This window comes from Manis javanica, chromosome 17 (genome assembly GCF_040802235.1).
Source record: "Manis javanica isolate MJ-LG chromosome 17, MJ_LKY, whole genome shotgun sequence".
Lineage (NCBI taxonomy): Eukaryota > Metazoa > Chordata > Mammalia > Pholidota > Manidae > Manis > Manis javanica.
In genome coordinates, this window is record NC_133172.1 from 5,312,514 (window position 1) to 5,327,893 (window position 15,380).

The 15,380-nt window shown below is 54.7% G+C and overlaps 1 protein-coding gene and 1 long non-coding RNA gene across 9 annotated transcripts in view; one reads left to right on the forward strand and one right to left on the reverse strand.

Moving 5' to 3' along the window:
* Positions 1-9,479, reverse strand: LOC108384902 (sialic acid-binding Ig-like lectin 5). Of its 8 annotated transcripts, none has more exons than XM_037025929.2 (10): positions 9,160-9,479; positions 8,718-9,101; positions 8,238-8,516; positions 7,816-7,863; positions 7,474-7,521; positions 4,815-5,007; positions 4,378-4,662; positions 3,986-4,082; positions 3,565-3,646; positions 1-520 (listed from the first exon to the last, which is right to left on the reverse strand). In XM_037025929.2, the coding sequence occupies exons 1-10, from the start codon at positions 9,206-9,208 to the stop codon at positions 495-497; spliced, it is 1,491 nt and encodes a 496-aa protein (XP_036881824.2). In that variant the 5' UTR covers positions 9,209-9,479; the 3' UTR covers positions 1-494. The 8 variants fall into 8 exon arrangements, with proteins under 8 accessions (XP_036881824.2, XP_036881822.2, XP_036881821.2 ...); XM_037025927.2 differs by having other exon boundaries at positions 4-520; positions 4,750-5,007; positions 9,160-9,475; XM_037025926.2 differs by lacking the exon at positions 1-520 and adding an exon at positions 1,111-2,532 and having other exon boundaries at positions 9,160-9,477.
* Positions 7,540-15,380, forward strand: part of LOC118973816 (uncharacterized) — a 21,189-nt gene continuing 13,348 nt past the window's right edge. The window contains exons 1-2 of the long non-coding RNA XR_005063325.2: positions 7,540-7,849; positions 7,973-7,997. This is a non-coding gene — a long non-coding RNA (uncharacterized lncRNA). The remainder of the gene's footprint in view (positions 7,850-7,972; positions 7,998-15,380) is intronic.

Here is a 15,380-nt window from a genome sequence, read left to right on the forward strand (position 1 = left end):
GTGGTGCAGCAGTAGCCTCTCGGAGGAACAGGCACACAGGGGCCTGAATTGGGACCTGAGGGATGAGAGACAGAATGAGAGACTGCATTTCAGGAAATGCAGTGAGGGTCAGACCAGCAATGGTGTCCTGGTGGGAAGCGGCAGCTAATCCAGGCACAGGAACTTGATGCTCTCCTCACCCAGGAGACTTGAGGGGGATCTCATGGTACTTGATCGGGTATCAGGTACCATGCTGGCAGACAGACCTTGTCATATCCCGGATGGTGAGCCCTGGGGAGAACCAGGCTTGAAAGAAGATGCAGCGTCCAGTTTGGAATGCATCGAAACTGCGGGGCCTGTGGTCATTCACGCAGAGACATCCAGGTGGACATCAGGATTTAGAACTTAGGACAGAGGACTGGGCTGGAAATGCAACCTGGAGGCCTCAGCAGAGCCCAGCTGTGTTGGTCCTTGAACCTGAGTTCAAGTCGTTTCAGAGGTTTACTGCATCCACTTCATGTGCTGTCTCCAAGGCTGGGCCCTGAAAATACAAGGCTGGACATGATCCTTTCCCTGACCCCGGGGGAGCTTATAGTTTGGTGGGAACCAGAGTTAGAATACTTACAATAGAATACAAAAGGTCAGGATAATCTTTTTAAAAAACCTTAATGTAGATTTTATTAAGGAGAAGTATTTATATAGGGAAGGGCACAAATCACAACTGTTTTACTCAAAAATGTTTCATAGAGTAAATATATCTGAGCATTAGGACCCAGATCAAAAAACAGATACTTACCAAGCCTCCAGGAGGTCCCTACTCGCCCCTTCCTCTCCCTATTTCCCAAGGGTAACCAGTATCTGGACTTCTAATATCAAAGATTAATTTTGTCTGTTCCTAAACCTCATATCAAAGATATCACATAGTATAAACTCTTTGAGTCTGGGTTCTTTCATGAAACATGTTTGCAAGATTCATACACATTGTATGGAGTTGTTAACAGCTGCTTCCATTGTTTGAACGTTGTGCAACCTATTTACAGTCATACCACTGATGGGCATTTGGGCAGGTTCTGTTTTTCAGCCATTACAGCTCTTGCTGCTATGAACATTCTTGTATACACTTGGTGAACGTTTGCACACGCTTCTGATGGGTGTACACTGGGGAGCGGAATTGCTGGCTCACATGCCTGGTGTGAACAGAATCACATTTTTCCAACTGGTTGGCCAATTCTCACTCCCCCAACAATGTCTGAGGGTTCCAGTTGCTCTGTATCATCACCAACATTTTATATCCCTTAAGAAAAAACTTTTCATTGTGGAAAAGCGTACATAGCATAGAACTTACTGTCTTAACCATTTATTTATGTGTATGATTCAGTGCCATTAAGAATATTTACATTGTGCAACCATCACCAGCCTCCCTCTCTGGAACTTTTTCATCACCCTACACTGAAATTCAGTGCCTGTTAAACATAAACTACTCACGCACTCCCCCAATCCCAGCCCCTGGTGCATGCTGTTGTCCATCAGATCTCTAGAATGTTTTCATCTCACAAAACTGAAACTCTTTACCTAGGGAGTAGCTAACTTCCTATCCCCATCCCCACCCCCCTGAGGTCCCTCTACCTTCTGTTTCTAAGAGTTTGATTACTCTCAATACCTCGTATACTTGGATCATGTAGTCTTTGTCTTCGTGTGACTGGCTTATTTCACTTAGCATGATGTCCGCAACGCTGTTCTTGATACTATATTTGTTGTTTTAGCCGATGTGCTGGCTGTGCAGGGCACAGCATTGTGGTTTTTATTTGCATTTCCTTGGCAGCTACTGAAGTTGAACACCTTTCAAGGTGCTTACTGACCCTTTGAATATCCTTTTTTTCTATTGGATTGCCTGCCTTTTTCTCATTGATTTTTGGGAAATCTTAATATACTCTGGATGAATCCTTTGTTAGAAACATGTATTAGGGAATATCTTCTCCTGCCAGAGAATTGCATTTAGGAATATATTTATTTTCTAAAAATAATACATTCACTCAAGAAAAATAAAAATAAAAACAAAAACAAAAACAAAAATAATACATGTACTTAAAAATAGTCTAACAAAATCGAGGCATGTGGTCCAGCCAAAAGCTGACATCTACCTCCATTCTAAGGTAAATGTAATACATAACGATATATTTAACACCAATGGTGCATTTTTTTCCCACTTCACAGTGTACTTGATGAAAATCATCCCCCGTTTTACTGAAGAGGAAACTGAGGCACGGAGAGGTGGAATGACTTGTCCTATATATACACCCTAAGTAAGTATCTGGGTGTGGATTGAAACCCCGGATTCTCTGTGACCTTCAGCTACTCCAAGGAATGTCACATTCCCATTTATAACCTTTGGCTCAGAGGCCTGTCAACTCTCCCAAAACAGGTGCCTGACACCCATTGTCCTCAGACGCCTCTTCTGGGCTCCAGCTGGAGCTGGCCTTCCTGGGGGTGGCGTTGGGCTGCGGCTTCTCATTTCTGCACCTTGATCTCTGAGTACTCGGTGGTCTCCTGGTCCTGAAAGGTGCGGGGCTTCAGCCCATGGAAGCTGAGGGAGGCATAATGGAGCTCCTGCTTCTCTGAGGGGGAGGCGGCTTCAGCTGGGGGCAGGTGGTCTGAGGGACTGTCTGACCAGCACTCATTCACGTGACCCTGAGGCGAAGGAAGGCATCCTAACTGGCCTTTGGGGACTGGAGAAGGGAACCTGGGGCTTGAGGGGTACTTACCTGTCTGTCCATTTCACACCCATGTCTGCAAGGTTCACACATTCATTCATTCATTCATTCACTCACTCATTCCTTTATTCATACACTTATTTGTACATTCATCCACTCACTCACTCACTCACTCATTCATCTGTAGCTTTCACACATTTTCATCTTAATGGACTGTGTTCATTATTAACCTCACTGAATCCTTACAACCTCCCTCTGTAGATGACATGACCACTATCCCTATTGTACCGATGGAAAAAGAGAAAGGTCAAGAAGCTCTTCAGCAGGCATGAACTCTGACCTCAGACAGTCTACCAGGACAAGGAGATCTTACCAAACGGTCATACACACACACACACACACACACACACACAAAAGATTCCGTGGCTAATTGTGATTTGATGGACAGAAGCATTGGGCTGGGGGTGAGAATCCCAGAGGCCTGCAGGAGGCCTGCCCTGCTCTCAGGGGGCTCACGGTGTGCTGGGGACAGGCCTGCCTGGCACAGTTTGTTGGGGAGGAGAGGTGGAGTCCTGCAGCTGGGGCCAGGGGCCCAGGAGAGACAGTGGGGCTCAGGCGGGAGGGGCGAACTGGAGAAAGGCTTTGTGAAAAGGGAAGAACCAATCAGTGGATCGGTGGCTATGGGAGATGAAGTAGAGGAGGAGTAAAGGGCGGATCTCAGGTCTCCGAGCTGAGTGCTGCCGGAAATCTGGGGAAAGGGGCGGATCTAGGGGCAGCCGGGAGTTCATTTCTTGGTGAGCTGTGGGAGTTGCTTCCCATCCCGAGGCAGGGGTCCCGCTGGAACGTGGGATAGGAAGACGCCCATGCCACCCACCTGGGAGCTGGGACCCGACGCAGGATGGCTGCCGTCCCCGCACGCGGCTTTCTTGGTTGATTTCCTCCTGTAGAACTTCACTCTGAGGAGAGAGACCAGGGCTTCAGCCTGCCCGGCTCGCTGTGGGCCTAGGAGGGCTGCCTGAGGTAGGGCACCAGGGCTCCTGTCTGGCTGCAGAGACCATGTGGAGAACCCACGTTCCCTCTTCCCGGGTGGCTGGAGCCAGGCCACACTTGGCCAAGACGTCAGGAGGCTACGTTCCTGATGTGGCTTCAGCTAATCACACTCCTCTCTGGCTTCGTCCCCTCTCCAGGTCCCTTCAGCTCTGGGCTTTGAGTTTTGGAGCTTCTTTGAGTGCCTCCCACGCCATGACACAACCACCACCTCATGAGGCTGTCACGCAAACCAGGCCACCACTCACGCGAAGAAGATGAGGCAGACGCAGAGGGCAAGCAGGCCTGTGACACCCACTCCCCCGACGGCCCCCAGGACCACACCCGTCCTGGGTCCTGGTCTCCCTGCAGATAAGAGAGTAGGGTGAACTCCAGCCACCCAGGCAGGCCCCCGAGCATCCAGCCTTCTGGAATCTGTGACCCATATGTGTGTCCCTGTCTATCCAGGACACCGCCCATCGTCCGCCACCCCTCCATAGGACTGCAGTCTCCTGTTCCTCCAGCACCCCCAAACCAGCCAACCAGCAGAGGACCATGACCTCGAGCTCCCCTTTGCAGTGAGTCAGGCCCTTTTCCCTCCTCGGTGCCTCCCAGGGCCCAGACTCAACGTCCCTCTTCCCGGACATTCAGACCCCCTGACCTGGCAGCAGCAGGACAGCGCTGCTCTGGGCCCCGTGCGCGTTCCTGGCCTCGCAGCTGAGTCTGAGGCTGGAGCCGGGCGCCCCGCTGAGCCTCAGGGTGCTGTGGGCCCAGGGCCCCTGGGCGCTGGAGGTGACCGTCAGGGAGGCGTTGCTGTGGTTCCCCTGCAGCAGCGCCTCCCCCAGCCGCCAGCGCAGGGAGGGGGCTGGCAGGGCCCGGGAGGAGCAGTTGCAGTGCAGCCCCGGGTCCTCCCAGGAGCAGGAGGGGCCCAGCAGCCGCGGGGGGTCTGTGGGGAGCGGGGAGAGGGGTCAGGGGCGCGCCTCCCTCCCCAGGACCCGGGTGTCCTGCCCCCCCGGTGGGGGGCCCATCTCACTCTTCACAGAGAGACTCAGGGGGGCTTCCAGGGAGCCCAATTTGTTGCGGGCTCGGCAGGCGTACTTCCCGTGGTCCCCCAGGGCCACCCGAGGCAGCTCCAGGAGCCCCGGATTGGTGGTCTGTGCGGGCTTCAGGGCCAGGCTCCCGCGGCTCCAGCTCATCTTGGAGGTGGGGTTGCTGTCGGCGGCGCAGACCAGGAGCAGGGCCTGGCCCTCGGGGACGCGGAGGGATGAGCTGTCGCTCGGAGCTTCAGGCCCTGGCAAGACAGAGAGCTAAGCCCAGGCCCTCGCCCTGTCTCTCTGGGGGTCTCTGTCCCTGTCTCTCTCTTTTCCTCTTATCACGTGAATCAGTTTCTTCTATTCTATTGCCTGAGGCGTTTGTACTGTCTGGTTTCAGACCCAAGGGGCACTGCATCCTTCACAAGAGGCCCTGGTGCATTCCTCCTACCCGCCTGGTTCTCATGCCTCCTGTCTTGGCATCTGTGTCAATGCAGATGCCAGATTTGCCTCTAAGAGTGCTGCTTTTCCACAACAGTCCACTAAGACCCGTCGAATTTAGCTGTGCCCAAGAGCTCACAGTCTCGGGGCCGAGATATAGCAAAGCAGGTGCTCGTGGAACAAGATGCATATTTTGTGATGGGGGTAAAGGGGCTCAGGAAGTCCTGAGGACTGGCATTTGGGGAGACTCAGGACAGTGAGGTTTTCCTGGAGGACAAGAGGCTTAAGGAGAGCCGGCAAGGGGATGATGCCAGCATGAGAGGGCATCGTGGAAGGAATGAAGGAAAGTGGGGCTACAGGAGAGCAGTAAAATGTCTCGCACGCTTGGGGGAAAACACAGTCCTGTGTGTCCGGCTAGAGTGAATGTGTGTGTTTGGGCATGTCTACCTAAAAGGCTGCTGGAAGATATGATGAGAATTAAAAGCAAAATACAACATTGGGGAAGGTCAGAATCATGAGAGAAGATACTGATAAATGCAGCCAGTAGTTTACTGGTAAAGGCTTAACAAACAGCTCATCGTGGGGAGAAAAAAAAAAAGGCCCTGGTTTGTAGCATTTGCCAATTTCTGTGGTGTAAATACTTTCCTCTTGGCCAATTTCAAGCACGCAATTTGAAGTCACTGAACCCAGGGTTGGAAAAAGATAGACGCTCTTGCCAAATAGTGGAAGCCACCTCCAGTACATCACTGAATGCAGCTAAAACCCCCAGGTTTTGGCCTCGCAAACCCACCATATGCTAAGTCAAAGGCCCTCATTAGGCTGGAAAGAGATCCTTTCAGCGAACACATGGCCAATTTCCTTAACATGAAGCGAACTTCTGATCATTAAGAAAAAGTCCACAAATAAGTACAGAGGGTTCTTAAATATAATGAGGGATTCTCAATATTACAAAATGAGAATACAGGTTAAAATGACAGGGAATTCACTTAGGACATGAGCAAGGGTGAAAAGGGTCAGCAGGGAAACAGGCATGTTTGCCGGTGGGAATGTAAAGAGAGTCACTTCCACGCAGCACAATTTGCCAGTATCTGTAGAATTTACAAATATGCCCTTTGATCCAGGACTTTCTTCTCTAGGAAATTATCTTACAGGCACATGCACACATGTGGGGAATGTTTGCACAAAGTATTCACTGCAATATTGTTTGTTTTAGTAAAAGACTGAAAACACCAGAGTTTTCTACCAATGGGGATGAATGAAGTCCTTTCTAATAGAGTGTATTCCTAACTGGGTGACCATGGAATCAAATGAGAATGAAGGTTTCCTGTGTGCCAGAAGAGAATGCGCTCCAAGATGCGCTAAGTTTGAGAATAAAGGGAGTTTAGTTCACAGTGATGTACTGATGTCACTTCCTGCGATGGAGACGTGTCACGTGATGTAAGATTTTAACAGTGAGGGAAGCTGGCTGAGCGATTCACTCAGACTCAGTGCCACATAAATCTAAGATCACTCCACAATGACAAGTTTGTTAACAAATAATAAAGACGGAGAGCCGTGTGTGTGATATGGTGCATATGCGTGTGTGTGTTTTTAAATGTGTGTTGCATAGATTATATTTGGAAAGATAACCAAGAGGGGAGGTACATGAAGTTCTGAATGCTATTTTATTCTTGCTAAATTTTGCTAGGGCTTGAATTATGTTTCCCCTCAAAAGCACGTGTCGAAGCTCTATCTCCCCACGTGATGGCACTTGGAGGTATTTGGATGGGCCCCTGGGAGGTGGTTAGGGTCTGATGAAGTCGTGAGAGTGGGCATCTCATGATGGGATTCATGATTTATAAGGACACATCCTTATAGATGTGGGGCATAGTTTCCTGTTGTTCAGCCACACAGTCTGTGGCATTTGTTACAGCGGCCTGAGCTCATGAAGACGTTTTATGCTCACTATTTAAAAAAATAACGTTAAAGGTTGAAGCAAATTATAGCAGGCAGGGTCCAGACCCTAAGGAGAATGAGGGCAAGATTTGGGATGAGGGTGTGGCCCTGGCGCTGGGGCAAGTCACATCCATCAGGCATGGCGGTCACGCATGTCCCCACGAGAGCAGGGTCGTGCGGGAAGCCGGTGTGTAAGCCGAGGGGCGGGCTGGGCTGCGTCACCTCTGATGTCCCCACACCCAGCCCCAGGCTTTCTCCCATCTGAGCTCTGAGAGCCCAGCCTTGCTCTGCATGGAGAAGACAGACCCCCCCATCTATCACAGCCCCAGAGAGGAGAGCATGCCCCCTACCTGTGCCTTCTCCCCGGGACACGCTGATGGTCACATTCTGGGGCTCATCTGGACAGAGAGACATAACTGTTTTCAGCGGCAGAAAGGTAGGTGTTGGCTTTTTTCCTCAGAAACTTTAGAAGCAGGAAGAGGTAGCGTTGAGGGTTTCTTTCCTTCTTCCCCAGTCCTAGCTCCCAGGACCCCCAACACTGAGCGTCAACTAGGAACCAGAGACTCTAGGGACAGTCCTGCCGGCAGACGGGGGCTCAGGACCTGAGAGGACGAGACGTGGGCTTCGTCCCTCCCTCACACCCCCTCCTCACTGGCCTCTGGGACCTCAGTTCTGCCCAGGGCCTCGCCCACCTGTGCTATTTCCCCAGAAGACACGGATGGTCAGGTAACGTGGGGCGTCTGCAACAGAAACGAACGGTTGGCACCTGCCGCACAATGGGATGGCGGTGAGCAGGGCGGTGGGGTCTGGGTGTTCTCTCCAGTGTGTCTCTCCTCGGTGTCATTCCAGCCAGGCCTCCAAGGAGAGCCCCCAAGTAAGCTGCCCCCTGCCTGCCCCCTCCCCACACCCACGGCCCCCAGGGACCCCCTGCCCTGCCTGCCTCCCCCACGGCCCCCAGGGGCCCCAGGCCCTGCCTGCCCCCTCCCCACACCCACGGCCCCCGGGGACCTGGGCTCTGCCTGCCCCTCCCCACACCCACGGCCCCCAGGGGACCTCCTGCCCTGCCTGCCCCCCTCATGGCCCCCAGGGGCCCCGGGCCCTGCCTGGCACTCACAGGACACATTTAGCCGGATGGTTCTCTCAGTGCTCACGCCAACACCGGGGAAGGTCACCCGACAGGTGAGGTTGGTGCCGTGGTCCTGAGGCCCAGGAGTGAGGGTGAGCACCGAGGAGTGGAGAGTCTTGGGGTCTAGGGAGGTGAGGGAGACCCCGATCCAGGAGAAGGTGGGGGGCGTCCCCCTGTCACAGGCCCACGGCACTCCGCAGGTGATGTTCTTGGGGTGGCCAGATTCTAGGGTCCCCTGGATGTGCACGTCAGGGGTCTTCGTCAGAGCTGGGGAGGACACATAGAGACCCAGGGCCTGGAGACGGAGACCCCGAGTGTGCCCCTAAGAGCAGCCTCTGCCTCGGGCCAGCCAGCCCCAGCGTCCTGTCCCCTGGGTCCCTCCCAGGATGAGGAGCAGGGGGACCCACCCGCCCTGCCCTGTGGCCTCAGCACCCACCCCTGTGTCCTCTCCTTGACCCCATTCCTTACCTGTCACACGCACATTCAGCTGGTTCACTCTGTAACTAAATCTCACATAAGACCCTCTCTCTACCCTGAAGAAGTATGTCCCGGAGTCCCTTCTCTGTGCATCTCTGATGTCCAGGGAGCAGTTGTAGGCCCGGGGGTCCCCGAGGAGGTGGAATCGGCCCTGGGTCTCCTCCTGCACCTCATGGCCTGGGTTGTTTGTGGCCACGAGAGCATCCTGGGATGTATCAGCCACTTTCTGGAACCAGTAGCCGTAAGCTGGGTCATTCTCAGTGTAACCGCTCACGGGGTAGGAGAAATTGCAGGGCACACGCATGCACAGGCCCTCCTGCACCGTCACGGACCTCTGCACTCGCAGCCGGAATCTCGGGTCCTGAGCCAGGGACCCTGCAGGGAGATGGGGGTCAGCTGCGCCCCCCTCCCGCCCTCCCCCAGGACCACTCACCTGCGCACAGCAGCGACAGCAGCAGGAACATCTCTGGGATCAGAGTCATGGGGCCTCAGGGTCACAGGGCTGAGAGGAAGCCCCAGCAGGAAGGAAGCCCAGGGCTGATGTTAGTTAGCAAGGCGACTGACCACAGAAGAGGAACGTGGCACCCACATGCCGCTGGAGCTGGTGCAGCCCCTGAGGGTCACCCGCATGTACTTTCCAGACAGGGTTGCAAGCAGGGGGTCCCACCACCGGCCGCTCCAGCTCCCTGCCCATGGCCTGTCCCTCTCACACCACTGTCCACACCAGAAAGACAGGCACTTGCTGGCCAGTCACAGCTTCTGGATGCCCCAGTTCCACCTGGTGTGGGACTCAGGAAGTGTGGGCAGGGGGACCTAGAGGCATGAAAGCTGGTAACAGCTGGCCCCAGGTGAGGGAGGGGGGTGAGTGACTTATGGGCGAACAGACCACCTTGTCATGAGCATCCACGCCTCTCGGGGGGTGGAGTCTAAGGCAGACTTTGTCTCTGTCCTTGGGGCCTTCCCTGAGGTGGGAGCAGAGACACCAGGCCGTTTCCCGTCCTGAAGGAGCGCTGTGTGATGGCTCAAGCACGGGGGGGCATGTAGGAGGCCGGATGGCCCCATGCAGCAAGAAAGCAAGTTCCCAGGTGTGAATGGCCAGGGTGCACAGGACCAGGACACCGAGGGGCTCACAAGGATGCGACCCCCAGGGGGCTCCTGGGGCTTCCTGACCTGCTCACAGTCCCCTGCTCCAGGCCCCCCTGATGTCGGCTGCACAGGCCGTGCCCGAGAACCTGGTGTTCGGAGTGAGAGGACGGCGCAGCCTGACGTTGGCAGGGATACCCTGCCTTTGCGGTCAGGTGTGGCTGGCCCCTCGCCCCTTCCAAGCCTCCGTATCCTCCCCCATCACTGGAGGGATGGTAATACTCAGTTCTCATCCGTGGGGGACTCCAGCTGGGGGACGGATGTGGGCATTTTCTGCGCTCAGGTGCGGCTGTCTTGCTGGTCGAGTGTCTGAGCCTGCCTGCTCCTCGGTGGTCCTCCTAAGTCCTGTCCTAGCGAGAAGCTTCTGGTGATCAGCTTGGCCCCAGGGCTTCCTCACCTGAGGTGTCCCTCGAGGGGGTCAGGTGCACAGGCTCTGTGGCTAGGCGGCCCCAGGCTCGCTGTGCCACTTTAGGAAGTAGGCTTGCCCACTCTGTGTGCAGTTGGGCGCCTGTGTTCATGGGGTGTTACAGGCTGAGTTGTGTCCCCCGCAAAATCCCTGTGTTCGTGTCTTGATCCTCAGCGCCTCTGTGTCTGTCTTTGGTGGTAGGTCTTCACAAGGTGGTTAAGGTAACAGAGGTCTTTGTGGTGGGCTTGAACCCAATAGGAAGGGTGTCCTTACAGGAAGAAGAGGTCAGGACACAGACATGCACAGAGGGGAGGTCATGTAAAGACCCAGGCAGAGGATGGCCATCCAGAGGCCAAGGAGAGAGGCCTCAGAAGGAACCAAGCCTGTTGACACCTTGACCTTGGACTTCTAGCCTCCGGAGCGGGGAGAAAATGAATTTCTGTTGTTCAAGCCCCCGACCTGTGGTGCTTTGGCATGGTCACCTGAACAAATTAGTCCGTGGGGTCGCCAAGAAGATCAATGTATTTGCACAAGTGCTCTAAGCTGCCTGGCCAGGCCCTCCGTGGACACGGTCCACACAGTGACCAGGGGCCAGTCTGTAGGATGGTGCCACTCTGAGGGTGGGAGGAGAAGAGGGAAGGGAAAGGTTTGGCAACCGGAAGAAGCCTGCTCCAGTCCTCGTGCACCAGCTCTGAGCTGCGCCCAGCGCCACCCGGCGCACCCGGGCCTGAGCCCCCGCCGGTCCCTCTGGGGCTGAGCCCGTCGACGCTCCCGCATGCGCCCGGGCCGCCGGGCTCCCACCTGAGGAGCAGTGTCCTGGGGCGTGGGGCCGAGGTGGGGCCCCTCCCGGAGGGGCTGCAGCAGGGCGGGAGCAGCGGCAGAGGCACAGGCACGTCCACAGCCCAGCGTGGTCAAGGCCGGCCTGCAGGCAGGCTGGGGCTGGGGGAGCTCAGAGCAGGGGGTGAGGGCGTGTCCGCGCGAAGGGGCAGCAGAGCAGGAAGGTGAGCAGGGCTGTCTGCCAGGCAAGTTCATCCATCCGAGGGAGCAGGAGCAGAGTCAGGGCGCTGGTGTGAGCGGACAGGGCGTGGCCTGCAGCCCCGCCCCAGGCAGCCCCGCCCCAGGCAGCCCCGGCCCCAGGCAGCCCCGCCCCAGGCAGCCCCGCCCCAGGCAGCCCCGGCCCCAGGCAGCCCCTTTGCCTCGGTGGGGTCTTCAGCTGCTCTGTTCCAGGGGCCAAGGAAATCCAGGTCTGAGCTCCTCCAGCACACGGCCTCCCCCACACTGTCCCGCACCCCGTTTAAGATTTAAGATCCTTCAGGAAGCTTACATGTTAGTCTAGACTCTGGACAGAGGAGCTGAAATATCCAGGGGGTTCCATCTGGGCTGGGACATGCCCAGGGCTATGGGGAGAACTTTCCAGACACCCCCGAGGGGCTCCCAGTGTGTCCCATGACCTCCGCTCATACCCCCGTGGGGCGCTCAGAGCAGGACAAAGGGGGGGGCGTCCAGGGACAGTGCACTTAGCGGTGTTCCTGGGCCTCCCACACTGGCCTGTGACCTTTGCCCCCAACTTCTTTGCTCCCCACTCCCCACTTCCCTTCTCACCTGCCCTGGCTTCAGTCTCAGGCTTTCTGAAGGCCAAGACATTCCCACCTTCCCTGTCCACTCCCTGGAAGCTGGACTGAGTGGGGACCACACAGCTGCTCCAGGCACTGGATGCGGTGGGACCGTGGGCAGCAGGGACAAGCAAATGTGATGTCAGCAGACAGAGGATCAGGGTCCTGAGAACGAAAGGCCACCCAAACAGCAGAAAGTGGCCCGAGTCCCAGGGCCTCCCTGACCTTTCTCTCCTGCCGGGACACCTGGTCTACCAGGCCTGAGACCAGGGCTACAATCTTCCCAGGGCAAGACTCTCAGGGCGAGGAGCCATTCTAAGGCCCGTGCCGCATTTGGCATGGTGTGTGACGTGAGTGTGCATGTGTGTTTGTGTGTGTGTGTCTCTGGTCTGTGTGTATATGTATGTGTGTCTGTCTTTGTGGTCTCTGTGTGTCTGAGGTGTGTATATATGTGTGTGTGGTCTGTGTATGTGTGTGTGTGTGTATTTTGAGGTATGTCTGTGTGTTCATGTCGAGGTGTGTGTGTCTAAGTGCTAAGTGATATGCATATTCAATGATCAGTTTCTCAGTGATTACATCCATGGACAATTTACTGAAGAGTATAACCCATCACATATTCCCTACATATCTTTCCTGCATTTTTCCCCCAAAACTTGTCATCTCCAAACAATGTAACACATAATCTACTTAATTATTCTGTGCCTGTTCCTCCTTCCATTAACATGTAAGCTTCCTGAAGGATCTTAAATCTCTTCCATTTACTGCTGAACCCACCCGGCTTAGGAAAATGCCTAGCATATATTAGATGGTCAATAAATATTTGTTTTAAGAATTGCACAGAAATTTATTCCAGGCAAAATAACATTCCTGGCTGTCTCTAGCAGAAAACTGCTTTCTTTAGAGCATACCCTCAGGGCTACCTGATTTTGGCATTTTATTGCCTTCAGACTATTTTACGATGACATAATTTGATAACTAATAGCGATGCAAATAGTTCCTGTCTGCAGATAGGCATGTTCTTGCATCACCCCCGTTAAGCCAGTTTCACGTGCACTCGCCAAGTCTCTTCACCATTCCTTTACTCCCTACAAGTTTCTGCTTCTTTCATTTCTGCCTGCTGCCCTCACTCACAAGGAGTTAAATAAAATAGGGAGTTGCTGTCCAGTGGGTATAAATTTTCAGTTACACAAAATGAAAAAGTTCTAGAGGTCTCTACGATCTATAGTCATAACGACTGTAGTTAACAACACTGCACCCACACACAAAAATGGTTAAGAGCGTCCTTTAAACTGCTATCAAAAAAATCTTAACCACTTGTTCATTTTATATCTATACGAGAGGCATGATCTCACCTTTAAAAAAATCCTTTGAGTGAATAAATGGACTCATCTGTGTGTGCCTCGCGCACATGCTGGCTCTCTGTTCTGTGGTGTGTGCTGTGTTCTAAGCATTAGAAATACGTCCCTGTGGCCCAGATAAGATGGACTGTGTAACACCTTGGGTTCATCTTAAAGGATTTTGGCTATTTCCACGTGGGTCCCTGGGAGACCCCAGAGGGCTAGAAGCAGAGAAGTAGGTTTTTCAAATTCATGCTGGCTTCTCTGTGGAAAACAGTTTGGCAGTGGGCAAAGTGCAGGTAAGCAGAAGAGTTTCCTTAGCTGTGCATTTAAGTTCCCACTGTAAAAAGTGAGTCTTTGGAGACAACAGTGTGCATTTCTCATGAGCACTGCAGGCTTGCTTTGTGTCCAGGAACAATAAATTACGTGGCAGGTGATAAATCCGTGTTGAACGGCAGACATCCCAGATCTACACAGAGGAACACACACAAGTAGCAGCATCTTGCATAAAGTATTGCTTCCATCTCGATAGGAAAATCATTGAGATAAGTAGGTCTTTCCTCTCTTTGCATCTACTCACCTACAACAGGAGACAGGGAACAGTTTGGGAGACTGGAAGTGAGAGGCAGACGAAAGAGTGTTTCCCGTGCAGGGGCCCAGCCAAGTGAGCAGGGTGCTTCCTTATGCTGCAGGGGTGAGTTAGGGGTGGAGAGAGAGGCCCAGGGCACAGTAATCATGGCGCCCCCGTGTCTAGCCCCCTCCTTTGGGTTCCCGTGTCCAGCGCCTGTCCTTGTCCCAGTAGACAAAGGAGCTCAAGGTTTTGTCACTCCTCCTTTGCTAGAAGTCTCCAGCCCTGCCAGGAAAAACAGGGGTGCAGTCAGAGGCCTGTAGAATGCTGGCTCTGGGGTGGCCAGCGCTAGGCCCTGTTCTGGTGTTTGAGGGACACAGACAGGGGCCACCCCTCTCGCTTGAGGCAGGAGATCCTGGAAATGCCGTAGGGGTGGAGGAGGCCAGCCCCGATGTGGGCACCTCTGGGTGAGGGCCAGACCCAGGCACATGTGTGGGAGTGCTGGGGGGGATCGGTGTCCTGTTTCCAGCCCTATCAACGCAGCCAGGGCTTCCTGCCACTGCAGCCCGGGGCTCGGGACAGTCCAGGGGCTTGGGACAGCCAGGGGGCTCGGGACAGCCAGGAGGCTCGGGACAGCCAGGAGGCTCGGGACAGTCCAGGGGCTCGGGACAGTCAGGATCTCGGGACAGCCAGGGACTCAGGCTTGGAACAGTCTGGGGCTTGGGACAGTCCGGGGCTTGGGACAGTGAGGGGCTCGGGACAGTCCGGGGGACTCAGGACAGCCAGGGGCTCAGGACAGCCAGGGGCTCAGGACAGTCCGGGGAGCTCGGGACAGCCAGGGGCTCGGGACCGCCTGGGCTGCCGACCGCAGGCAGTGTCTGGGCAGAGGCTGCAGTGGGAGACTACTGTGGAGGGTCCAGGAGGCTTCAGACAGAAATGGGAGAAAACAGGGAAAGAGGAAAACCTGTCCCAGACTGCGAGAGAAAAAATCAGCTCAGATGGAAAAGAAAAAATGCATCCCAGAGGTTATTGGATCTGGGTGGGGGGACACCTGGAGCAACACTAAACAGAAGCCTTCTTTCTTCCAAGAGCAGCTTTAAAACACCTGAAGGGGGTGATCGGCGCTTTCTCACCAGTGATGATGCCCTGAGACTGCCTTTCTTATTCCATTTAATTTCTGGGGACACCCATGGCTAAACTGTCCTCAGGACAGCACCCCACTCCTCGCTAACACCTGCAGGGGGCCAAGAGCTCAGGTCTGAGGATACAAGCACACCCTGGAAGGCCCGGACACCCTGACCGGTGTCACTGACCTGGGAAGCCTCAGCTGGTCCCCAGGCTCCTCCCACTCTGCACTGGCAGCTACTGAACGGGTTGGTCCCCCAGGAGCTCTGGTCCAGCGGCAGCCCCGGGCTGGTGCTCTCTGTGGTGCTGAAACAAATCCCGCGTTGAGCTCAGGTACCTCCTGAGAAGGGCTCTGCCACAGGGCCTGACCCCAGAGGCTTCTGTCTCAGTGTGGGGCCAGGGGGCAAGAGGGTGGGGATGGGGGGACCCAGGGAAGGGGCAGACAGTCAGGAGCGGGTGGTG